This window comes from Zootoca vivipara, chromosome 1, assembly GCF_963506605.1.
Source record: "Zootoca vivipara chromosome 1, rZooViv1.1, whole genome shotgun sequence".
NCBI lineage: Eukaryota > Metazoa > Chordata > Lepidosauria > Squamata > Lacertidae > Zootoca > Zootoca vivipara.
Window position 1 is genome coordinate 135,017,136 of NC_083276.1, and position 25,574 is coordinate 135,042,709.

Here is a 25,574-nt window from a genome sequence, read left to right on the forward strand (position 1 = left end):
TTTCTCAGTGGCTGACCTTAGCAGTATAAATCTTTTTTCCTTGTCTGAAGCATGTCCATGACTTACATCCAATCTTTCTCTTGTCATGGAGCCTGTTTTCGCTCGTAGAGATGGCGTCCGGGGGATCCAGACTCCCTCGGGGGCTTTCTATCCAGTGCCCCCAGCCTCTCCCTCCTTCCGAAGTCGAAGCTGGTAGTGAGCAACTGCGGATGAGACTGCATCTTCCCGTACCCCAGGAAGACTTCGGGAGGCTGCATACTCCCCTTTACAGCCTCGTAGAACCCCGTGGGAGCTGGAGAGATGGTATTTTCAGCCATCTTCTACGGTGATCCAAGCGGAAGTGGCTCCTCCTTAGTCTCAGTACTGCCTTAATAGAATTCAGTAGGGAATAAGAGGGGGACAAAGCCAGAAGTGGTTGGCTCTGGCTTAGTCTACTCTCTGCCTCCTTGCCTTCCACCCTATCCTGCTGCACCATGTTCCACAAAGGGCTGCACCTGCCCCCTGGGCTTGAGGCATAGGCATGTTGACCATGCCACTAGTGAGCTATCACGTGATTGGATGTTTTTCTTTAAAATTCTTTTGTCTTCCAAATGTTTTATCATAATGGGAGAGAGGATGAGCTAAACTTATTCTCTCTATTTTTCTATGTGCAATTATTGATCTGGAGGAGCATTCAGTCATGTGATTCCCTCACTTGGCAGTCTTAAATTTGCTTAGAATGGGGTTGGGAGAACTGAGTGACCGAAAAAGAGCCCCCAAATGGAAATGCACTCATTTCATTGCATGGAGCCACGTGATCTACATAAGGCTAAATTCATCCTGCTGTATCTAGCAATTGAATTTGTGCAAAGATACAATGTGAGGATACCCTTGTGATGCAGCGGTGCACCTATATGGTACAAGTAGATAAATGTTCACAAACCTGTTTCCTCAAACTTATTGTGCCTGGCAGATTGGGGCTCCTATCTACCGTGATTTCTGTGGGCATCCAGACTTAAAGAATATGCACATGAAGTAGAAGTCTCTGGAGAGGGGCAATTAGCTGATGAGCAAAGATCTGTTAGTAGAGAGATGGTAGCTTTTATTAGTTTGTTGAGCCATGGGAGAAAGGTGGCATTCCTACTATTCAGACTTGTAAAATAATAAATAAAATTTAACACAGATATTTCAGAAGCAAAAATAAATAATTTTTATGTTTTTGTACTTCACATTGCCAAAGACTTCTGGGCATAGTGTTTCTTGGGCAGGTTACACTTGATGTAAGTGTTGCCACAAATCTCTCTTGCCCATCCCATTGCTGCATCTGTTGAGCTGGACAAGGACCAGCTACATAGGCATGCAAGCAGCAGTAGTAGTTGTTGTTTTTTACATATGTGATCATGCTGCAACCTTCCAACAGTTTGACTTCATCCCCAAAGGCGCAGTTCTCCATACTGTCTCCTGAGACAGACATATGTCAACAACAAAATAAACATACATGCAACACATCATCAAGGAAATACAGGGCGAGTCCTTTAAAAGAGGCTCCGTGGATACAGAGTACAGTACACATGTTCCACGGGGCCTCTTTTAAAAGACTCACCCTGTACATTGTGTGGTGCTGATGAAAAATAGATTTATCCTTTGTCTTGTTTACTAATTTTGGATGGTTCTACTATTTCTTCCCTATGTGGCAGAAGCATTAGACCGACAAAAAGATCCAAATTCTTTCACAATAAATAACTCGGAACAAGCCTAACTAAAGAATACAGATTAATTAACTTGATACTGTAAATTGGCTTTTGCGCCGCATAGTTTGGGGGTTTCCTCTGTTTCAGAAGGAGAAGCATTTGGCTAATAAAGTTACACTTTACAGTGCAACAAAGTTAAATGTTGTTGGAGATTCTTTATACATAATTGGCTTATATAATTTTAAAGGGCCATTCTACTTTTCAGTGTGTCTTCTTGGAGTTTAAAAACTATTTTGTTTGTCAGGGGCTGATTCTACGTTGAGTGGCATTGGACTTTCTGATGGAGCCAATATATTTGTGTGGAATGGAAAAGAGGTACAAAAATATCTACCTTGTGAATGGGACAAACACATTTTATTGTTGTTAAAGTTTATTTTCACTTTAAAGCTTATTATTTGTTGAATTGCATACCCTTTCTTAATTAATGGCTAGAGTCTGTTTATGCTTAGAAGAAAAATTGGCTTCATTTCCTTGTGGTAGGATCTTCTTGTTCTGCTATCATTCTTGTGTCATTTGCTTTTCTTGTTAGGAGTTTGCTTACCTGTGCCAACTGTGTGCATATTATTTCAATTTTCACAAAGATCAAAAATTAAATAATCGCCACAATAGTTTCCTACACAAGGGCGCAAGCACACACACCTGGATCTCCCCATCAAACCCCCGCCAGCAATTTTACTATTGTATAACTAACACTTTTTCTCAACTAGTGGCTAAATGCATTTTTATGAGGGTTCTGTGTTTATTTTGATTTGTGGTGTTTGATTTGTGGTGTTTTTATTGATTTCTGTGTTTATTTTGATTTGTGGCTACGCATTTTAAACATTTGTAGTGTGATCATGTTTTTAGCTGCAAGTTACCTAGAGGCATTTCACCTCCCTCTGAATTGTTGCATATGAATGGATATATGAAAGCATCTATTTGGATGCTTTAGTTAAGATTACTGCTTTGGACTAAATGTCTTCTTGGGGTCCTTTCCGACTCTACAATTTTATGTTTCTAAGATCCGACTTGACTGATTTACTGCTTTGTATGTTCTATGAACATTTAGTGATTTAATAAGAATACAGTAAAATTACCTGCCTTTGAAATCAATTAAATATTTCAACACAGAGACTTGCCAACTCCCTGATTAAAGCCTTCACATTTTATTACACCTTAACAAATTTCTGAATATTAATTAAGGATATTACTCAGAGTATACTGCTTGTGGCATACAAGGAAGCTCATGGTTTTACAGAAACCTGCACTTGAAGCATTAACTAAATGTTCTCTCAGCTCAAATAATTCTACTTTGTTTCTATAGGTTGATGGAGTGGAAGTTCTTACTGGCATTGACCATGAACCTGTTCTTATAAATGTTCTTCATTTAGCTGGACATAATGAAGGACGAGTGGGACAGCAATTTATGGAATCCCAGCATGTATTTCCATGTAGTTCAAACCTGAGAGCTATTTGTGATGCTTTAATGTCACCCAAAGGGATTGTCTTAAAGAACCATTCAGGGTCTGAGAAAGACTCTGAAAACTGGAAAGTCATTCCTGAAGAAGATATGAAACAGACGCTCAGAAATATTGGGCTCAAGAATGGAAGCTCAATCCTAGTTTTAGACAGCCATGACCAAAGGTAAATGTTGTGAATTGAATTGAGATTAAGTATTTATTCTCCTTTTATGTTTCATTGTGTAATTCAGTTGTGGAAAGCTATATGACAAGCCTGTTGTGTGTTTGGTGATTTCAAAAAACCTCTAGGACCCATGCAATATTGAGGGCAGTTTATGAGGAAAGAATGGGAAATGGCCTGCTCAGGGCCCACTCATACAAGTTAGACTCAGCAAAGGTCCTAATTTTCCTGTGAGGCAGTTTTCCCTAAGCCACACCCACCTGCCCTATATTTTATCTAATAGGTAACATTAAGTGTGGGACAGGTGTTGATGTGACGGCAAAGAAACTTTCTATAGTTCCTTGGCAAACTGGGTTTGTCATTGGTGTGCTTTAAATTTGGCACCAAATGCAAGCTGTACTGGGACTGGTTCCACTAAGGAGCTCCTGATCAGAATTCCCAAGTGCAGCCAATCCCTGCCAGAAGCAAGGGATTTGTTGGTGATACCTGTGACCCCCATTTTGATAGGGATGCAGCCTGACTGGAGTTTAAGCCCAGACTGCAAAGGAAGAAAGGAAAAAATTAGAGCACACTTAAAGTGCCCTCCCAATTATTTCCTTTGAAGATTGGCCACCTGAAGCCATAGTGGCACCAGGTGATTGACAGGTAGGAACCCCACCCACCTGCCAAAGTGGCCCACAAGGGGTGGAGGAGCTCTGCTTAATCCTGTTTAACCCTGAAGGGGCTATTAGGATTGGGGGCTGTGCCTTCCATTGTACCCTGCATTGCACAAGGAGGCTTCAGCAGTGGGAGAGAACACTTTTTTCCTTTCTTGTTCTCTAGAAATGTCTTGCTCCATCCTGCTGAGGCTTTCAGGTTCAAGCTGACAGTGACAGGTTGTTTCAGAAGAGTGAGAAATGAAATATTTCAATCCTTTCTCCTCCCGCTCCCAGTCCCCCCCCCCCCCCGGTGAGCCCTGAACAGGTTACCTGGGACCATGAACAGGAATTCTCCTACTAGTGACAGTAATGCATTTTTTGCACATGCCACCACTTTATAAGCATCTTTGATATAATTCAAGTGGGATTCTGTTGTCCTACTTCTACCACTGCCTCTTTCCACTGTCTCAAGGACTCACAGCTGGTAACAATGAGGCATAAATATATTGAGCAAGGTCCATCAGTCTGTATCTGCAGCATGGTGTAAAGCTCAGTGGAACCCCTTTTCTTTTCTTTCCCTCCTAAGTGTGCTCTCATCTCTTACACGATTTAGGGCAAAGAACATGTAGACAGGAGATTTGTTCTCTATTTAAGAGTATTTGCTAAAAGTCATCCCAGCTGAGAAATTTTTTATATGAAAAAGATTTATTATGACAAATAATTCTGAAGGTGACTGGGATGTGTATTTCAGAATCTGCTTTCCTTTTCAACATTTCCTTCTAATCCTTTTGTGCTGGAGCTCTTTTTCAAGATGCCTAAATTACGCTGCCGCCTTCTTTTCTCTCTCTTTTCCCATAGATCTACTTCTCTGTGAGAACCTACATTTAATTAGTTTCATTCCCACATTTATCCCCTAAACCAGGCATCCGCAAACTTCGGCCCTCCAGATGTTTTGGACTACAATTCCCATCTTCCCCAACCACTGGTCCTGTTAGCTAGGGATCATGGGAGTTGTAGGCCAAAACATCTGGAGGGCCGCAGTTTGGGGATGCCTGCTCTAAACCCATCAGTATGAGAGAGTTCTTGTGTCGTTTTGTATAGTTTCATTTCTGCTGATGTGGGAATGCATATTTCTAGTGTACTTTGCTAGAGATTCTGTGCTGGCCCCATTCCCATTAGTACCTATATACATGATGTCAGCAGGCTTTGACTGGATCTAGGTCCTGGATTATGTGCAGTCAAACTGGAATTTTAAGGCACCTAAAGGGTTTCTGTGGGAATAGCATTCATAGGGCAAACTTGTAAGAAATACATGGGTGGGTGTTCCAGTATAGGAAATTAACATATAGACAACGTTGAAGTGTTTTATCAGCTGTGGTCTGAGCTGGCCATAAAAATGCCAGCATCACATCCTGAAGTATAGCAGGTATCACAGTCCATCAGATTCTCCAAAACTAGTGTTGTTAATCACGCAATTGGCTGATTGCAGCAGCAATATGGCTAAAAATCGCCATCGGCAGATTTAAACCACAGCTACCATGGATGGGTTCCAAAGCTTCTGCAGGTTCACCCAAGAACACGATGCCATATCCAAAACTGCTTTTGAAAGTCTCACTGATTTCAAAAGCTGATTGCTCTGCAGCATACTTTTCAAGCAGTCAGAAGCCCCCAAACCCTTTGGACCCACAATTCTAAGGGATCTGTAGCCCATGGGTTGAGAGGTTTGAACGGATTTGCGCTAAATATATGCATGTGCAACTGCATTCACTGCATTCATCTTGATTTGCAGCTGGTTATCTTTTTTCTTTGGGCTAAACTCTGGGTTGAAATCTGCTTGGAGCAGACATCAAGGCACTAAGATTACTTAACTTAGAAGTGTGCCATACATATTCATTGCAGTGTTTGAGTAATTAATAAATAACCAAAAGAGGGGAAGGATAAAGAACAAGAAATCTAGCATGCACATGATATTGACTAAAATCAGATTTACCACCTGGTGTTGTGACTTCTGACACTTGCATGTATAGTACTGCCCACCACAGTGTCTCCTTGATGACAACGGGGGATTGGGGTTGTGCTGTGACTGATATTTGCGATGTTAGTTTATTACATAAGAACGAGACCCTACCTTGCTGGGTCATTTAGTTGCTTAGATTAGTACCATTGTTTAGAATTCATTTCGCTGCATTTTGTCTTATATGTGGTGCACAATTATGCATTCTAAGCATGTGTTGTTTGCAGCATGGTGAATGTGGCAGGCGGCAATTTGACTGCTTTTACGCATGATATCAGCTGGTTACAAGTAAAAAATTTCTGTAGATTGGAGGCTGAAGAGATACAAGTTAAAATTACTGCAACTATTGAAACAGTAAGTAAAGCAACTGTGATTGCACGGCTCTGAGAGATTTCATCTCCAGTGATTCATTTCCTTCCATTCAATTCAGCTCATCTTCTTTGTTTTGCTTTCTAAATTGTTCAAATCCAGAAAGCTTGTTACTTTCACCTGCTTGTGTTTTAGATGCTTATAGGAAAGTAGGAAGATGTGCATATATTTGTAACACCCCTAGTGTCAGCTGTGAATGTGAGGACTGATTCACACATTGCTTTTGAAACTAGGGCACAAAAACACACGTTTAAAGTGCTAAACACATATGGTTAGATATACATTTAAATAGCTTTGCTTGTCGTCAATAAATGGGTTGTACTCAGTAATGTACAGTGTTAAGTAGATCTTTCATCAGCACAAGAACTTCTCCTTGCACAGTGGAGCAGTCACCCCCTCTCCTCCCTGTCCACCCCTTAAATCTGCTGTGGGGTTTCCTTCACCCTCTGGAGATGCAGGGGCACACGCAAGGGGAGGAGGGGAAAACCACATTGTGCTAGCACTTTGTGCTGTTTAGTTGCATACAACCTGAAGTGTTTATGTATTTACTGTTTGTACTTGGGCACATATGTTTGGTATTTGCCGCTGACTCCTTGCATAATTCCAATACATGTGTTACTGGATATCTTGTCCTTTACCTGCATGCATCTTAAGAACAGTTGGGAAATGTGATGTAGGAAGTAGTCTGTTACAAAAAAGGACTGAAATGCAATTAAAATAAACAAGTTCCACATTACATACTTTTTGTGTCAAGGAGGTTAAAATGTTTTAGGAATAGCTCATTAGCTTATGGAGAAAAATAATCTGATGCAAGTTGGGGAGATTCTTTTAAGATGCAAATAGCTGCATTTTATGGCTCAGTAATACATTTAAGTCTATATTCATAGTGAACATACCTTATTGACTTTTCTATTCATAGTCAACATACCTTATTGACTTTTCTATATATACCCTATATATCTGAAAATATACAAGGTTTTATAGGAGTAAAAGAAATGCAGTAAAATGAAATTTTTGGCTTCTAATAAAAATGTTTCAGCCATCAGCTGTTAAGGGGGTTAAGTACTAAAACATAAACATTTACGAAATCTGCATTCCTTTGCTGAATCACATTTGCATTTATTTAATGGTTTTTATTTTAGGTGATGGCAGACATCAGGATTAAAGCGATAGAAGAAATGCAGTTGGACAAGGAGCTAGGTAAAATGGTTTTACAACATTTAATTCTGTTCAGTTGGTTATTTCAGAGTTGGTGTTGAAGATATCAAGTGGTACCAGATCTAACACAAGCTGCTACTGGAGGAATTTTCTCCATTTCTTCCTTACCTCTGTGGCAGCTTTTAAGAGCATATAGGCGCCTTCAGGGTGAATAGGTAAAAACAGCCTCCATTCACCCTGAACTGCATTTCCTCCAGCAGGAGCAACCTTGGGAGCAGAATTATATTCATGGGACATGTTAATCCAACCCATTTATTCTTTTGTTTAAATCATGGATAAAACTATAGGTATGTGGGTTTCTATCAGTTCTAAAAGGAACTGCTGAAGAAATATACCGTATTTTCCGGTGTATAAGAGGACTGGGCGTATAAGACGACCCCCAACTTTTCCAGTTAAAATATAGAGTTTGGGATATACTCGACGTATAAAAGAGACGTATAAAAAAACATCAGATTTGACATCAATTTGGTAATTTTAACCATATTGAAATCAAATCTGATGGTTTTTTAATTTTTATTTGGAGTGCGTTGGAAGAGCCCCTCGCCTCGTCCCTCCTAGGATCGCCCCTCCCAGGATCCACCGTGGGGGCATCCACAGCGTGCATGCTTCGCGCCGTGTGTCATGATTATTGTGCCTCCCTTCTCCCTGCATGGAAAGAAAGCCGCAGCCGCTTACACACTTTCTTTCCATGCAGGGAGAAGGGATGCACGAGGCTGCTGTGCTTCCCTCCTCCCTTCACAGAAAAGTTTGTTGTGGGGGTGTCCGTAGTGCCCTTGCTGCTTTCATACGGTCGCCACATACGGCGGGGATGCGGCCGCAGCCCTTTTTTAGCTCCCCCCACCGTATGCGGCGACTGCAGATTCTCCTGTCCGGCTCGGATGTTTCAGCACCCGCCCTATAAGACGACCCCCGACTTTTGAGAAGATTTTCCTGGGTTAAACAGTTGTCTTATACGCCAGAAAATACGGTATTTGTGTACATACAAAAGCTATCAAGAGGAGATATTTGGTATGGACGGAATAAATGGTAATTGCATATTATACAGGCATGAGAGCACCTGTATGATTAAGGCAGAGGGATCAAACACTTTCTACTACAGTAAGCCCACAACAAACACAGGGGTTACATTCTGGAGATCACACCTAAAGCCAAAATCACATAGAGACAAAACTCGTTGGATTCAATGGCAGGTGGGATTGCCAAAGTCATAGTTCCCAGAACCCTTCCCCCTTCCATTTATATTTTTGCCACAAACGTAAAGCTGAATGTGCATGAGTTAAATGCGCATAAGTTGTGGGGTTACTGTGTTTCAAAGGCTGAACATTATAATCATTCTAAAAATAAGACAATTCGTCCCAACCACACAGTTCAGTTTCTGGAAATGTTTACACATATCCTTGAACATCACATACCTCTATTTTGTAAATGTTTCTAATCTCAAATTAATTTAATCTCATTGTTTGAAATTTGTTTCTCTATTTTGATACACATATAAATGAACAGAAACTGGCTTGGAAGGGATAGCTCAGTTAGTAGAGCATGAGATTCTTAATCTCTAGGTTGTGGTTTGAGCCCCACATTGGGCAAAAAGATTCCTACATTGCAGGTGGTTGGACTAGAATAGATGACCCTTGTGGTCCTTTCCAACTCTACAATTCTGTGATACTAAGAACAGTTCTGCATTCCAACCTGGAGGAGCAAGTGGCCATTTAATTTTCTTTGAAAAATTCAGGCAAATGAAACTTCATAGATTTGTAATGATTCCATCTTTATTCTCTTTTTTCGTGCTGCAGTTAACAATAGCTGTCTCAGGCCCGTTGGCAGAAATGGAAAACTTCTTTGTCCAGGTAAGCTCACATAGCAGTCCTCCAAATACAGCTTATTGCATGTGCATGACACAGCAGTTGTATGTTTGTGGTTGTGCTATCATTTTTTAAAACAGAAGAAGTAGGCTTTATGATAAGGCAACCATTTGTTTTGTCTCTATTTGCAGTTGCAAATAAAAGGTTTAAAGCAGGGGTCAGCAAACCTTTTCAGCAGGGAGCCGGTCCACTGTCCCTCAGACCTTGGGGGGGGGGGGCGAACTATATTTTTTTGGGGGGGGGGAATTGAACGAATTCCTGTGCCCCACAAATAACCCAGAGATGCATTTTAAATAAAAGCACACATTCTACTCATGTGAAACCATACTGATTCCTGGACCATCTGCGGGCCGGATTTAGAAGGCAATTGGGCCAGATCTGGCCCCCGGGCCTTAGTTTGCCTACCCATGGTTTTAAGTGTGTTTTGGGTGCAATATACAATATGACACTAGATGATGATGGTGAGCCTTATGGAAAATTCAATGTACTTTTTAAAATGCTGTAAAAAAAAACATTTTCAGAATGGTTTATATGTGTGTAGATTCCACCTTAGGGTTGCATTCCATATTATATCATAGAATTGTAGAGTTGGAAGGGACCCCAAGAGTCATCTAGGCCAGGCATCCCCAAAATGCGGCCCTCCAGATGTTTTGGCCTACAACTCCCATGATCCCTAGCTAACAGGACCAGTGGTCAGGGAAGATGGGAATTGTAGTCCAAAACATCTGGAGGGCCGAAGTTTGGGGATGCCTGATCTAGGCCAACCCCTTGCACTTCCCTTCCCTTGCAAAGCTACATAGACATTACTGTAGTTTATTGTTGTTGGTAAATAGGATAAAGGGTGTTTTGATTTTTAAACTTTTCACATTTGCAAGGGAGTAAAGACTACCCACCCCCACATGGCACTGGGTAAGAAAGAGGGGGTTAGTGTTGTTTTTTATTGAAGCCAGAAGGCTAAGCATGAGAACAGAAGCCTGGGGGGTGGGGAGAAACAAGAACTGCAGAAAGTTTTGGCTGGAGGATCAGCATAAAAGGAATCCTTGAACTGTTTTCACAGAAAGAAGAAAGGAGTTAAATCTGTAGAAAAGGATCAAAAGATTTGCCAACAACAATAAAACAATTGGAACTTTGCATTTGCATGTTGCCAGGGGATGAAGTTCTTTTAAGGAATAATTATTTTAAACTAATGTCTATGTAGGTTGGCAAAGTGAAGAGTATTTATATTGGATTTATCAAAAATATCTTATTGTTAAATAATAGTACAAGCAGTAACTGAAATATGAACAGCCAATGGAAAAGAATAAAGGAAAAAATAATTAATGATAAAATGTTAAACTATTTTAAGTAAAGGACTGGGAGCAGAGGTTCCTGGGTGTATCAGTGCCAACTTCCATGGTGTTAGATATCACCTATAGATAAGTTTCAAGGTGAGTTCCCTTCTTTTGGCTGAGATGGATTTAAAGGGAGGTTTAGACCACAGTTTGGTCCATTGGGTAGGGTCGTGCTAAACCCAGCGCCCTGCACCCCTGCCTCCGGTGCAGTTTTCTACCGTTGACGGCAGAAGCTGGCTTCAAATGGCATCCATGGGCTCACATCGTCCCTCCAAATTCAGGGGGGGAGAAGGCGGACCATATAAGCCTCCTCTGGCCCCCCTCCCTCCCTCAGGCTCTGGAGAGCCTCTGTGGAACTACTTCCAAGTTTGTGGCCAGAAACAGAAGTCTAAACCCAGTCTTTTTAATTTGTATGAGGTGCAGTGCATTTTGGAGTTTCCTAATTAATTTTTACATTACTGCTTTAAAAAACTAAGCATTATTCTGTGTTCCTGTTTTGGGCTACTTAAGTGCCTGAGGATTATACTGTTAAAGAAGCAGAGCTGAAAATGGGAAGCCTTCTAGGACTGTGCTCTGGAAAAGCTCCAACAGCTACTGAGGTAAGACAAACTATAAGAAGGTTTTACAAGGGCTTTTGAAAACATTTGTCACTATTTTTATTCTTGTCACTTTGTTGTTCACACTGTTAGTGGCAGACTGAGATAAGTGTTCCTTTGGGTGAAGCCCACGCCTTGCTGAAGTTTAATCCAATGGTTCGTTCCCATGGATTTCTCCACTAAAATAAGCTGAGTGGAGGCAATTTTCTTCTTTCCCCCTTCCAAATTCAGTTTCTGCACCACCTTCCATGCTGTTGTAGAGGGTCTCTAGCTCTCTGGAGCAGATTTGCAGAGGGCTGCAGTGGGTAGGGAGAAAATCACCTAGCTTTCTCTTAACGTAAGCAGAAGCTTCCGTTGGATGAAAAGCAGTCATGCAAGCAGAATGGTAGTGTTAGATTCCACCCACGGTGTGTTTAAGGCATGTCACTGCATTGTTCAGAGCTACCATACTGAATATTAGTAGTTTCCTTTGAAATTCCACATAAGTGTCTTGTTTATAAATTGTTTCCTTAAATCCCAGTGCTGGGTCAATCTTTATTAGTAATCAACAGGACCTTTGGTTTGTTTCTGTGATTTTATAATGGGCAACAGTAATGTATTGAACCATTGCTCCCTAGCTATTGAACATAGGACTAAATGAAACTTCATCAGGGTTCAAAATAGCCTTAAATCTTTTGTATATGTGCTCTGCCATATACTTATACCCCTCCCAAACTAAAAATACAGTTGAAAAAAGTCATACACTAAGCTTTGGTGGGCTGAGGCTGGCAGGATAGAAGGTAAGGGGAAGGCATATTTTCCTTTTTTGTCCAGTGGGAGTGAAAATAAATGTACTTTCTTCCAGCAGTGTGTTTGGCGTATGTGAGAGCTTTGGATCTTGTGGATTTGATCTAACCCTTGGGAATGCCTCCATTGTGCCCTCTGTGCTATTGGAGCATTAATGGCAGGGAAATACAGGTGGTGCCCCCCCCATACTGTCTGAGAGGGGGCTTAGAAGGGCAGATCGCCCAGTCTGCAGGTGGATCTCCACCACCACCTGTGGAGAGAGAGATCCACTAAATTCAGTAGCCCCTGGGACACCATCCCAAAGAACATAGGATTGTGCCCTTACGCTTGTTTTCAGCCATATACTTTGATTTTAAATTCAAAACACATTATGGAAGCTTACATTCAAATATTCATATTTCAGACATAGAATACCGTATATATATTTCCCCTCCCCCCAATCACCTGTGATAAGCAGCATTCTTCCCCAGAGGATTAAACGGGGAGCTTTTGTTAATCGAAAGACTGTTTTGTTACTGTTTTAGGTCACTGATACATCACTAAATGCCAAACTTTACAAAAATTACAAATTGATTTGATGACTTATTTTCATGGCTGCCATATTCCGTATTGAATTATGTGTCCATAAAATGCCTTAATTTTAAAATGCCTTCACATTTTAAGAAACGCGAAGTATGCTAAGCTTAACTATATATGGAGCAAGAAACTTGATTCACCATCTTTCTTCTAGATTTTTCTGTATTATATTGTGGGCCATGAGCTTCAGTCTAGTCCAGAGATAGAGATAGTGCTGGAGGAGACTACAACCGTAAGAGAGGTAAATACAGGAGCTATGAATTCTGTGTAAACACATCTGCTGTGGAGATATTTCATAATCTGGTATGGCCACTTTGTCCTCTAGTACTACCACTGTTGCACTGTAGTGCTGTTGTAGACAGTGGTTCAAAATTGAATGTTCCTCTAGAGAAACAAATCAATCTTAAAATGCAAAAATGAATTGGCTTATTGGGTTTACATAATTGGATCAGTCTAATCAAAGTGTTGTCGAATTTAAACAGTAACTGCGCTGCGGTTTAGAAATATTTTTATTACCTATCTTTCTAAGATTATTTTGCTGTTCATCAGTACAGTCAACCTCTTGCTACGAATGCTGCGGGTTGCGTACGACACGGGATACGTACGCCACGGGATATGTACGCGCCAAACCAGGAAGTACCGGAATGGGTTACTTCTGGGTTCGGTAGTTCGCGCATGCGCAGACGCGACAGATGACATCATGTGCATACGCAGAAGTGCCGAATTGCGTACTGCTCATGTTGTGTACGGGGCTCCGGAACGGATCCCGTACACAACATGAGGTACTACTGTATTTAAATTTTACTAACTTTGGTTATGGTGTATTTTCTTTCAGTGTTTAAATTTAATGCTGAAGAAGTCTGGCTTAGCTGGTTAGTATAAATTTATTATGAATGTTATTATATTTATTTTTTATAAATTTCTTTATAATAAAGTTTTTTATTATTAACTATTATTAAATATTACTATTGTGAAAATTTAGAAGGCAACAACAAGCAATTGTGCCATAAAGCGGTCTTTACAGTGGCAAAATATTGTTGGTGATTTTAGTGCGCTTTGGCAGGAATCTAAAAGTCATCTTACCTAGTCTAAGGAAAAATCCTACCCCATCTAATTCTTTGCTAAGTTGGTATTATTGAAATACAATATTGTCAAAAGTAGACAATGGCATCTCTTACATTACATTCAATGGGGGAGGGGGGGTAGGCGCAGAATTATCCAAGCTGGAATAGTGATGTAGTCAGCAGATGCCAGCTCAGACCCTCCTTGCCTCTGGAAAACAGTTTTTATTCACCTCCCTATTCAGTGGGCAGAAGGGGAAGCTCTCCACATGACTCTTGAGCTACTCTGGGGGTGGCAGCCTGCAAGATGCCAGCTGAACAGAGTGAAAGGACACCTGCTCAATCTCAGTGCCCCCCAGCCCAGCACAAGGAAGATTTGGATTGCTCTGCCCATTGTATATCTCCCACTGTATTTAATAAAATGATAAATATGCAGGAACAATATTCATGATGTGACACTTGTTATTTTTATGTTTCACTTTTATGATGGCTTGGTTTCTTTTGCAGGAGACAACTGGCATTTGAGAAAGATTGACTGGTGCTATGAAGCTGGGGATGCGTTAAGTGAGGAAGTAAAAAAGCTAATTTTTTACATTCATTTACATAAGTATTCCTTTTGATATTACGTCTATAGGACTTTGTAAATAGGTTATAGCTCCTGTGAACGTACTTGTTAGTCCAAAATAAATGCGCAACTGTCGCCCCATTATTTAACCCATTATGACTTCAATACTTTTAGTGCCCTTTACAAATAGGAAATCAGTTACAGTATTTAAAAATGGCGTTGAGATCCTGCTATAGGCAGACAGGGTGTACTGCTTACATTCCCCTCCCTTCTTTTTGATTTATTTTTTCTTGTGTGAGCTTTGGTTGGGTGCACTTGTTTCTTTTGTACACAGGTGGGTAATACCTTTACTGGGACAACCAAAGGGTCACCAAAATGTGAAAAACATTCAGGCTTTCTGGAACTCTTTGTCAGGCAAAATATTACATAGACCAGGATGCAGTGCAAGAAGGAAAACTGAAATGAAAAGTAGAAAATGCAAGTTATATCTTGTAACCATGAAATCAGCATGTAGACTTGCTTCCAAGATGGAAATTGCAGGTTAAGTAAGCCCCTCCCAAAAGTAATGAGTAGTATTAACCATTAAGTAATACTACCATATATGACATCAGTTGACTATTTTACCTAATACAGCAGGCTTCCTCAACCTCGGCCCTCCACATGTTTTTGGCCTACAACTCCCATGATCCCTAGCTAGCAGGACCAGTGGTCAAGGATGATGGGAATTGTAGTCTCAAAACATCTGGAGGGCCGAGGTTGAGGAAGCCTGTAATACAGCATCCAAAATCAATCCCTGGCTTTGACAAGATAAAGGCTACAATGTTTCTCATTACTTCTGCAGTCTTCTTACCCAGGAGTCTGTGTATTTTCTTTAAGATGTGGGTCAGATCTGGAATACAAGTCAGACTGTGTTTTCTCAGACCATGGGAAAGGGTTTATTCCAGAACCATAGGAGTATAGCCCAATGCCTGAGTGGGACCTAGCCTGCAATTTCCATCATTGAACTGAGTAGATGCTGACCTCACAGCAACAGCATCTAGTCAGTGGGTGGGGAACAGAACCTGGCAGAGACCTGGCTGCTCAGCTTTCTCAGCTCCAGTAGGCCCACCTGTTAATCACCTAATGCCACCATGAGCCAGGTGGCCCATTCCTCCTTTGCAATGCATCTTGAGTTGAACCCACACCATAACATAGCTGCCAAGTTATCCCTTTTTTTAAGGGAAATTCCCTTATGCTGAATAGGCTTCCTCGTGAGAAAAGGGAAAACTTGGCAGCTGTGCACCATAAAGAGAAATCCTAGCCAATCCAAGCAGGACTTGAAGTCCCTGATAATCAGCTGATTGGCACTGACTTTGAAACCTCACTTTTTACAAGAACCAGCTCCACTCAGGATCTCAGATTGGAATTTCCTGAGTGGAACTAATCCCAGAGAGGTTTGCATTTGGTGCCCTTTTTTCTCATAGGTGTATTGCTCTAACCAAAGATTTGTAGCAATAGTATTAATAAAATAATATGGAACTTAGACCTGTAATATAAGCCAACATCTATTATGTAAGAGAGAGAAGATACCAGAGACCCCAGCAAGCACTATAAATACACGCCCCACTTGCCAAGAAACAATCAGAAACATATTTTAAGGTTCCCAGTTGTTACTTTGCAGCCATGTTGGTACCCACTGCACACCTGAGTCATTGGGGGGGTGGGGGGTGGGCAGGCTTGGGGCAGAGGATTTCCCATTGCTGAAACAAACTTTGGAGGTTTTCCCCCCTTATGGATAACACATTATCTTTTGCTTTTTATGTATTCTCTTACATGTTTACTTTTGTTTCCTCAGACTGCCACACTAAAAGAACTAAATATCTGCAGTGGGGATATACTGAATGTTGCTGAGGGGAAGCTTCCGTCAAAGGTGAAATATCATTATTGTTTTTTATTAAAGTGTAGTATTTAGGAAGCTGGCCTTTCAGTTTCAGCATAGTAGTGACAACAGCTTGCTGAAGTAATGTAATTAGTTTTCCCAGAGAAAGCCCAATAGTTACATCTGAAAAAATATGCTTATTTTCAATAAAAGCTGGGGGAGAGATGACTGTGTGCCATCCTAACGCTCCATCCATCAACCTGGGTCAGGGCATTGGGATTTATCTGCAAATCATGGACTACTGAACACGTTGCATTGTTTTTGTTTAATCTTTTATTCAGAAGTATTACAATTATGTAGTATCTGTTTTAAAGCCAACTTTTTGTTTCTTTGTAGCAGTAAATTATAGAATGTTTTTTATTAATTCCCAAAGGGGTTCCTGAAAGTGTCTGTCTGGTGGTACAAAGCCTTCTTCTCTCAGTCGAGGCACAGAAGGAACAGGCAAGACCAAGGGAACTCTGTCTGCAAAAAAATGGAAGCTCTGGGACTGTCTGCATCTGGAGGTAAGCTATATAAGTCCCCAAGGAATACACAGAAACAAACAAACAAACAAAAAACTAAATATATTTTCAGCCCTGGAAGTAGCTATTTAGCCATCCCCATATCACCATGTCAGCAAGAGTTTATATTTGAATTATTTTTATTATTATTTTTGAAGTTCAATGTAAAGAATCATTTATTGGACCAGACACTTGCTTAAAAAGAAATGGGAGAAGCCCTTGTAAGGCACTGAGATAGGGCTATTTATTTCTCTTTTAATTAGGTGAGGGAGAGCACAGAGCTTGGAGCTCCATTTCAGTTTAGTGATTGATAACACAATTCATGTTTTACTAATTGTGTAACTGAAGAACTCTAAATTTCATTAAACTCTGACTTTTGATGTTCTTTAAAGATACACCAACATTTCTGCAAAGTGAAGTTGACCTATGTTATGTGGGTGACATAGAAATCTCAGAAGACGCTTTCCTGGAAGACCTGAAGATGCAGGTTAGATATTATATTTTGTTAAGCGAAGACAGATCTACTCATTAAGTAAGATCTATTAATATATATTTTTTACTTCCTTTCCTCTGTCTCCAGTATGTTCTGATATGGCATTTGCTTAGATGCCATTTTCAGTGGTAAGTACAACCAGGGACTTTTGAGACACTTCCTAATATCCACTTCTAGCAGTTTGTCATCTGTGTCATGTGTCCTTAGCTGCAAGACTCATGTTACACTTTCATCAGAATTACAGGGCCTCCCCAATTTTCTGTTTGTGAATGCAGAATATGCAGTATTGCAAGAACCACTCTGCATTTTGATTCAAGTTCCTTTATTAATGGTTTTTGTGTATGTGTCCTTCGTGTGTGAGGTGTAAGAGGTTGGTGGTAATGTTCGTAAAATTGTCAGTTTTAACTAGCGGGAAACTTTTAGGTGAGGTGAAACATGAGCATAAATAGTTGCTTCAAAATGAATCAGGCCATTGTTCCATCTAGTCCAGAACTGCCTTCTTCAACTGACAGCAGCTTTCTAAGATCTCAGACAGTGCCTTTTCTCAATTTTGCTATCTGAAACCCTTTTTAATAGGTTTAATCCTGGACACCTTCCCAAAGTCTTCTGCATGCTAGTGGTATGCTCTACCACTAAGTTCCTGAACAGTAATCGAATACTTGAAGGGGGAAAAACAAGACATACAACTTTCATTGAGATTTCACTGCATTGACAAGGAAAATTGGCTGTAGCCCAGTTAAGACATAGTTTAATACAAACTATGGTTTAATGTGATTGAGTTTTTCTCCAATCGAACCATAAATGTTAAAAAGTTTTGATCTTGGCTTATCACTATAAATTGTTTGGAGAACAGAAACCATAAGCCCAGTTTGGACAACAGATCCTGGCTTGTGGCATGGCAAGAGTGGAGTTGCCCATGGCCCAGTTTGTGTTTAGTTTCGTCCAAACAAACCAAGCCATGTTTGGATGAAACAAGCCATGAGCCAGTTTTAGGCAACACAAGAAGTCAAGACTCTGGTTTCTTTTTCTGCAGTGTAGCAGGAGCAGGGGAGAAATGCTATAGAAACTTTTGAGCAGCCTGCAATGGCCTGCTACTCGTTAACATTAAGCTACAGTATCATGTAATGTGACGGGTGAACCAGGCCTGTGTTACATCCCAGAGACAACAGTTGTTTGGGTGAGACCAGTGTGGATTAGTAAAGGAGCCTCTATGGGCCTCTACACACTGAGATGATTAGGAGAGTACACCTTCCTCTGCATTTCCTTGTACTTAGAATGTAACATGAAAACCAGTTGTGTACCAAAGATTCCATGCTCAATTAAGCATTGTTCACCTGATTCTGGTGTTAAGCTTTATGCATAAAAATAGAGTGGGTATAAGTCTGAGATCTGCTCCCAGTAACATTGCATATAGAGGTTGCAGTGTGGGCAATTATCTTTTGAAGATTTTATGTGATGTAGATTTTAACTGCTAACATTGCATTTCAATAATATTGTAATGAAAAGAAATGTGATGTGGTGGTTAAAAATTTTGCTTACATTTGTAGTCCTGCAAATCAGAAAATGACTATAGTTTACTGAGCTTAAACTAACATTTATTCTAAAATTGCTTTTCTTTTTAGGTGATGACATTGCCATTCTCTGAAGAGTTTAGTATTCCACTACCTGAGTTTCTCCGAGTTTGGACAATGGAAAATAAGTGCCCTTGCAGGCTTTTACGAAACAATAAGCAGCAACTCCAGTAGGTTTCTATGTATAACATTCAGTTAAATTAATGTTAATGCAATATATTTTTACCATTATTTTAAATTAACACTACAATCCTACACACTTAACTAAGAGTTAAGTCGCTTTGAATTTGGTGGCATTATGATTCACATACTTTGAGGCTGAAATCCTGTATCCAGTTTCCTAGAAGAAAGTTTTCAGCAAAGGATTTCTAAATACCTTGTATATAAAGCGTTCTGGCAACAATTAAATTGACAGTCTATGATATTTCAAAATCCAACTTCTAAATGTGGAACTTGAATTTTTTTCAAAATTATTTATATTCTGTCTTTTCTATTCTGAATTGAAAATATTTACTATGTTTCTTTTTCAGTAAATTCAAACTAGGAAACAGAGTGGAAATTTGTATAGAGCCTTTACACAAGGAAGAGAATCTTGGGTAAGATACTCAGCTACAATTCATCAAAACAAGTTTTAGTAAACCTTGTAAAATATTTCAAATCCCAATTATTCTGAATTCTCCTTCTATAGTACTTTTCTTTTTTTTAAGAGTAGGGAATCTATGGAGTCTCTGTGACATTAATGTAGACATATATTTTGAGAATATTAATTGCATTGTGTATGTTTCTTATCACAGACCAAAGGATTTGCTTCTGCGAGTGCAGATGGGCATACCAGGGGAAAGAGATTATTACCATCCTGTGGATTTGGTATGGGATATCTCCAAAGAGTGTACAGCATGTGCATTGAGACAAATAATTGCTTCATACTACTCATTACCAGCAGAGCAAATTGAAATGGCTAAATATTCTCCTGAGAAGTTTGAATGGATACCAATATGTAGTTGGGTAAGCTAAGAGATGCCAGAGACATGGAACAATATTGTCAACAATTCTTTGAATTGACATTTCACATTATAAACGGTGCCTGTGCCAAATGTTTAACAATGGCATTTAACACAGGAAGGGTTGAAAGAGAGAGAAATGGGATAAGTTCTTTTAACATTGTTCTTACCTGTTCTTTGTGCTGACTGACACTACTGTACTTACTTAAATGTAATGCTCCATCTAATTTAATGTGCACCCTAAATTTTGCAGTGTAATTTGTCAAAAACAGGTGCACATTATATTCTTTCTTCCATCTGATCCCTCTTCCCTTCTCTCTGGTCAGGAAGGGACAAGAGGAAGGAAGGGAAGGAAGAAGGAGAGCAGCTGTGATCTGGGCTGGAGAGGGAGAGATGAAGGGGGAGAGAAGGAGGAAGAGAGCAGAGTAGTGCAGTGAGTAAGGACTGCTACTGGGGATAAATATTAATATTTATCCTCAGAAGTTTATTGAGGACTTTTTTATAGCAAATCCATATATCTTCACCCCTAATCAGTTTTTGTTTTTAAATTACCTTTCATTTCTAAAAAAAAACCAAACAAACATGTTTTATTTTTACCTGGGAATATAGGGAATATAAAATAGTCTCACTCTCTGCACCAAAATCACAAGTAACCTCTGTTAGTTTATGGTGCTTTTTTCATGTTGGTTCTCATTTGTATTCAGACACAGCAAGTTTCAAAGCGAAAAAAGAAGAAGAAAGGTGACAGTTTACAATTAAGCCCCTACAGTCTGAAGGATGGAGATATTATTGGTGTGAAGGTAAATAAACTGATTAATCAACAAAATTCCTCTGCTTAATTCCAAGTGATTTCTCCACTACCACCACTGCATCCCCAGATAACACAGCCCACAAGTTTTCATGAACTACTGAAAGAGACTTTTCAAGGGAGTACAAGTTGCTGCAGGCAAAGTTGGAAAAGAGAAACATCCACAATGTTGGATGTCCATACAACCCAGATTCATAGCTGCCAAGTTTTCCCTTTTCTCGCGAGGAAGCCTATTCAGCATAAGGGAAAATCCCTGTAAAAAAGGGATAACTTGGCAGCTATGCCCAGATTTAATAAGCTGTGAGTTACAAAATCTAGGTGAATGTGTGCAGAAGTGTACAATGCTTTTGAGCCCCTAAATGATGTGCTTTTAAATTGTGTTTTAGTGTATCTTGCAGCCGTAGATAATGAGGCCGTTTCATTTATGGTAGCCTCTCTTTTGTTTTACTTCCGATTTGAGATTTTTCTTTTGGGAGATGTGGTTTTCCATAACTCCCCATTTCTGTCAGGGGCATTTCTATTCTGCTTATAACTTCAATCTGTGTTAAGAGGTTTTGATCTCATAAAGCAGGATAGAAGTTGTATAAATAAGCATTGTGGGATGGCTTTGTCCTCCTTCCCAACTGAGGAAAGAGCTTTCGCAAGAATTTTTTTGGATGGAAGTCATTTATTTCTACAAACAAAAGAAAAAAGAGAACAGTGAAGAACTTTTAATTCTTAATAACATTACTCAATGCAGTTTAATGTCATTAGTAAAAAATACCACTTGTAAAAATGTATCTGCCTTTATAAGGAGAGTACTATTAGGAATTGTGTTCACAATTATTCCATTAATTTGCACAACAGAATCTCCTACTTGATGGCAGTAAAGACTTCAGTACCATGAAAGATGATATTGGAAAACAAATGCAGAAGCAACTTGCTATGGACAAAACAAGGTATATCTTAGTTTTTTTATGGAATTTATACCATGCCTTTCTCCCAGCAAGAAGCCCATAAAATTGTCTAAACATAGAAAGCAGTAAAATGAATCCAGTTGTGTCCTCAAATGTGGTGAGTGGATTATTTTACGTATAATTGGAATTGGCAATTGGAAAAGAGGCCTGTTAACAAAATGAAGAAGCCCTTGTTATATAGAAATGTTTCAAGACAACAGCACAGTCTGGAAAAGATGTTAGGGTTATAAATGTTTATTGTAAAGCATCTACTTGCTTGCATTGTTGGGCAATGACCAGTTTGGCATCAGGGAATATGCAGGGCTAGAAAACAACTCAGTGGTATTTCCACATAATGTTCAATGGGTCAAATGAAAGATTTAATTACAACAAAGTATTATCTCAAAAGCTAGTAGAACGATTTATGATTTAGATTTCAATGCCATAAACTCAAGGGCTATTCAGTTGCACTTGTTTGTATGTTTGGTCTGCTGCAAGGTAATAAAATTGATTTTTAAAGAAAGAATGTGATAATTGAAAAATTTTAAACCACCATATTATAGGATCTGATTTAGTTGAAGTTAATCATAGCCAGCATTAACTAACACCACACAAATGTGCTGGTCTATTTTTGTTTGAACTCTGGGTTTGAAGGGATGCTTCTATGGCATCAACCTAGGAGCAGAACAAGCTGTTTTTATCCAACCCATTGATCTGTAGTGACCTTGCTTGCCTTTTTGGAAATGAACTCATTCATCCACTATGATATGCTGGGATTCTGCCCAATTTTCTAATACAGGATTTAAGTTTATGTGTTTTACAGCAAATTTAGGATACTAATTTATATACACGTCAGGGCTTGCCTATTACAAATGTGCAATAAAGAAAAATCCTGCAGAAAGAATTTCTCGTTTGCAATGGATTTCTATGATTCACCTCCCAGAGGTATTTACAAGCAGTTCATCAAGATACTATTCCACATTTCTCCTCAGTAGAAATGCCCATCAAAATAGCATGCAATTGCTGGGAGAGCTCAAGCTGTGGCCTGCCAGCCAGATCCTGTTACCCCTGCTTTAAGGAGCTTTGTGTTCCAGACCCTTGCATATATTTCTAATACTTGATTGACTAACTTTAATAGTGTATCTGCTTTTTGTGTTCCAGTAGCCAGAAGCCTGACTGTGTGCAGAATGATCATTACTCTGAAAAAAAGATGGCTAAGAATCGTAAACCTGAAGCAGCACTCTCCATCAGCGTTGGGGTTTTCAGCTGACTCCCTGGGTCTAAACAAACCTTGTATCTTACTGCATAGAATGGAGTTGTCTCAGTTCGGCTGGCCAAGGAACAGTCTTCCTTGAGACATGCAAGGGGGGTGGGACAAGCTCTCTATCCTATTGTGGAAAAGTGCTTTAATTCTATTATAGTTCAAGCACTTATTATCAGGGTGGGTATCTGCACTTTAATAATGAGAACATATACGATTAACTTAATCTTTCAGTGGTTGGTTTTCATAACCATGTGCTTTAATCTGATCATATGCAGTATTATCACTGCAGTGATTCCTTTCCCCCTCATGGATTTATGTACGTCAAAATATTTATGAAAATGTAGCCTGAAAAGTTAGCATGCACAGTGAATTCAGAAGGAAACTCTTTGTCACCCATGGGAGTGACTCTTCAGACAAAATGTGAGAACTATTAGTTGAATTTAATGCACTCCCCTTTCACGCCATTGATTAGGGTTGGAAAATCTGAGAGCTGCAAATCAGCCTATAGCAAACAATTATGTGCTTAGAGAAATGTTAAATTTAAAATTTCAACACACACTTTTCTGTGCTGTAATTTGACCATTAAGTATTAACTCCAACCTTTATTAGCTACCAAGTGATTAGATCCAAATTTATTTTGGGGGGAATGCCAAAATTTACATGGTTACTCAAAAAAACAATATAACATGCAGAAAGAGAAATAGCTATAGCCTATGGCTTGGATCCAAAGTTCCAACTGTTCAAGTGGAAGATATATATGTGTGTGTGTGTGCGTGTGTGTGTGCGCGCGCGCTTGCATGCATGCATGCATGCACATATGTATATTGCCTATTCCCCTGCCCCTTTGTTCTTGTTTGCCATATATTTTGCCCTGGTTCAAAATACAAAAGCCCAAACATCTCTCTATGCACATTGGGTGAAGTGAGATTGTTTTTTTTTAACCCCACTCACAAGGAATTCTTCTCCCACCTGATAAGCACATGTGGGAGAAATGCTTGCCTATGGCTTAAATACATACAGTGTGACATGGCATAATCTGGGACATTCTTCTTTCAAACACCTTCCTGAAACATTGCCCACATATATCGACAGCTGCTACCCTAAAGGGTGGAATCGGTGTGTTGGGTGGACTGTGAGGACAATATACTCTTGCTCTTCTCCATGTATGAGAGAGAGAATGGAGGAAAATATGGTCTAAACCAGGCCTTTGTGGGAATAGATTTTTCTGCCAACATTCTGTGCAATCCTATATAAACAATATGGAGTTCAGAAATGTGGTATAATACTGAAGTAAAGAGATTTAAAGAAATGGGGAAAGGGTACAAGTAAATATCAGGATGTTTGCTGACCTTTTTTGTATATCGTTTCCTAAGAGGCAGCCTGTTTTTCTCATGTCAATGTATGTCTTTTGTTCATATAATTGCTGAAATGCCTGTTGGGAACCATATATCCTGAATGAACAGAATCCACCAGGGTATAGGTGCATAGCATATTTAACGTTATAGAAACATTTCTCCCAGAGTCCCCCAGAATCATTTTTTAAATGATTTAGGGAAAAGCGAACTGTTCCAAAGTATTTGTCCCAATGCACACTGTACATTTTTACCCTAGTATGAACTCTAGCAAATAATGGTCTAACCTTAAAAATTGGTATTTGAATACATATTTTGGAGAAAGGCCACTGAGAGTGTAAATTGAAATAATGAATTATATTGAGGGGGGAGATAGAGGTAACTGGGATTGGGCAGGAAAAGGCAGGTGTTTGTGTAGGCAAATTTTGTTGTCATATTTTCAGTTTACTAACTGATAGAACTATTAGCAAGTTATCCCTGTTCATTGGGTTTTCACATTTTGAGGGCCATTTTGCTGTTTGTTTTCTTAACTGAAGTATAGGCTTGGGATGAATTTATCACCTAGCCAGACACTATACTGACATAGGATTCTCCAGAACCAAGTATCTTAACTGACATATTAAAAGATCTATGGTGTCGCAAGACGGAAACACAAAGTGTCATAACATGCTGTACCAGAGGGTATAAATAAGTTTAATAAAGTTTATACAATCACACCTGGGGGTGGGGAGGATCCTCCTCAATCCTTCATGTAGTGATCACATGGGATTTGAGCAAATGCTGAAAGTTCAGCATCTGTCCACCTACTGTGGAACCCCAATCTCATGACGAAGAGGCACCCAAAATGTAGGAAAAGCCTGCTAGTTGAAGAATCTGGGAATACTGCCTCATAAAGCAATCCCGTGGGAGATTTTTTTAAAAAAATAATTATGAAGTTATTTAGTGAACATGAGACTCAGACATGTTTATATACAAAAAGGATGTATGTGCCTTTAATAAACTGTAAGCCAATATCAAGTTGCTTATGATGTTGGCTTGATTATTTTGTTATAAAATTATGGGACGTTCCACAATCAAACATTTTGTGAAAAGTTATACTGTACCTTTATAATGGAATGTCCAGGATTCCACAGTTCTGGTTGCATTACAATGCAATTAATTTTTTATAGTTAATTCTTAATAAGTCTGGTTTTTCTTGTACTTGCAAAAGGAATAAAGAGCTTAAATGTTTTGTTTGTACTGTATTTATAATAAGGTATTTTTTATTTTATTTTAATTTTTTATTGTTATGTCAAATCAAACACTACAAACAATAAACACAAACAAATATCAAAAACAAACATATAGACAAAAAACCCCGACATAC

At 39.4% G+C, this 25,574-nt stretch overlaps 1 protein-coding gene across 8 annotated transcripts in view; it reads left to right on the forward strand.

Moving 5' to 3' along the window:
- Nucleotides 1–25,053, forward strand: part of USP40 (ubiquitin specific peptidase 40) — a 50,431-nt gene extending 25,378 nt beyond the window's left edge. For 6 of the 8 annotated variants that reach the window (XM_060282640.1, XM_035140278.2, XM_060282644.1 and 3 more), the window contains 18 exons: nt 1,975–2,045; nt 3,034–3,353; nt 6,230–6,356; nt 7,514–7,571; nt 9,383–9,436; nt 11,293–11,381; nt 12,895–12,981; nt 13,576–13,612; nt 14,309–14,373; nt 16,201–16,275; nt 16,658–16,787; nt 17,177–17,271; nt 18,900–19,018; nt 19,379–19,444; nt 19,643–19,853; nt 20,554–20,649; nt 21,504–21,595; nt 22,754–25,053. In XM_060282640.1, coding sequence (XP_060138623.1) covers nt 1,975–2,045; nt 3,034–3,353; nt 6,230–6,356; nt 7,514–7,571; nt 9,383–9,436; nt 11,293–11,381; nt 12,895–12,981; nt 13,576–13,612; nt 14,309–14,373; nt 16,201–16,275; nt 16,658–16,787; nt 17,177–17,271; nt 18,900–19,018; nt 19,379–19,444; nt 19,643–19,853; nt 20,554–20,649; nt 21,504–21,595; nt 22,754–22,862 — 1,901 coding nt within the window. In that variant the 3' untranslated portion in view covers nt 22,863–25,053. Of the gene's footprint in view, nt 1–1,974; nt 2,046–3,033; nt 3,354–6,229; nt 6,357–7,513; nt 7,572–9,382; nt 9,437–11,292; nt 11,382–12,894; nt 12,982–13,575; nt 13,613–14,308; nt 14,374–16,200; nt 16,276–16,657; nt 16,791–17,176; nt 17,272–18,899; nt 19,019–19,378; nt 19,445–19,642; nt 19,854–20,553; nt 20,650–21,503; nt 21,596–22,753 lie in introns of those variants that run through there. The other 2 variants (XM_060282646.1, XM_035140284.2) reach the window with 2 other exon arrangements.
- Nucleotides 25,054–25,574: the final 521 nt, after the last annotated feature.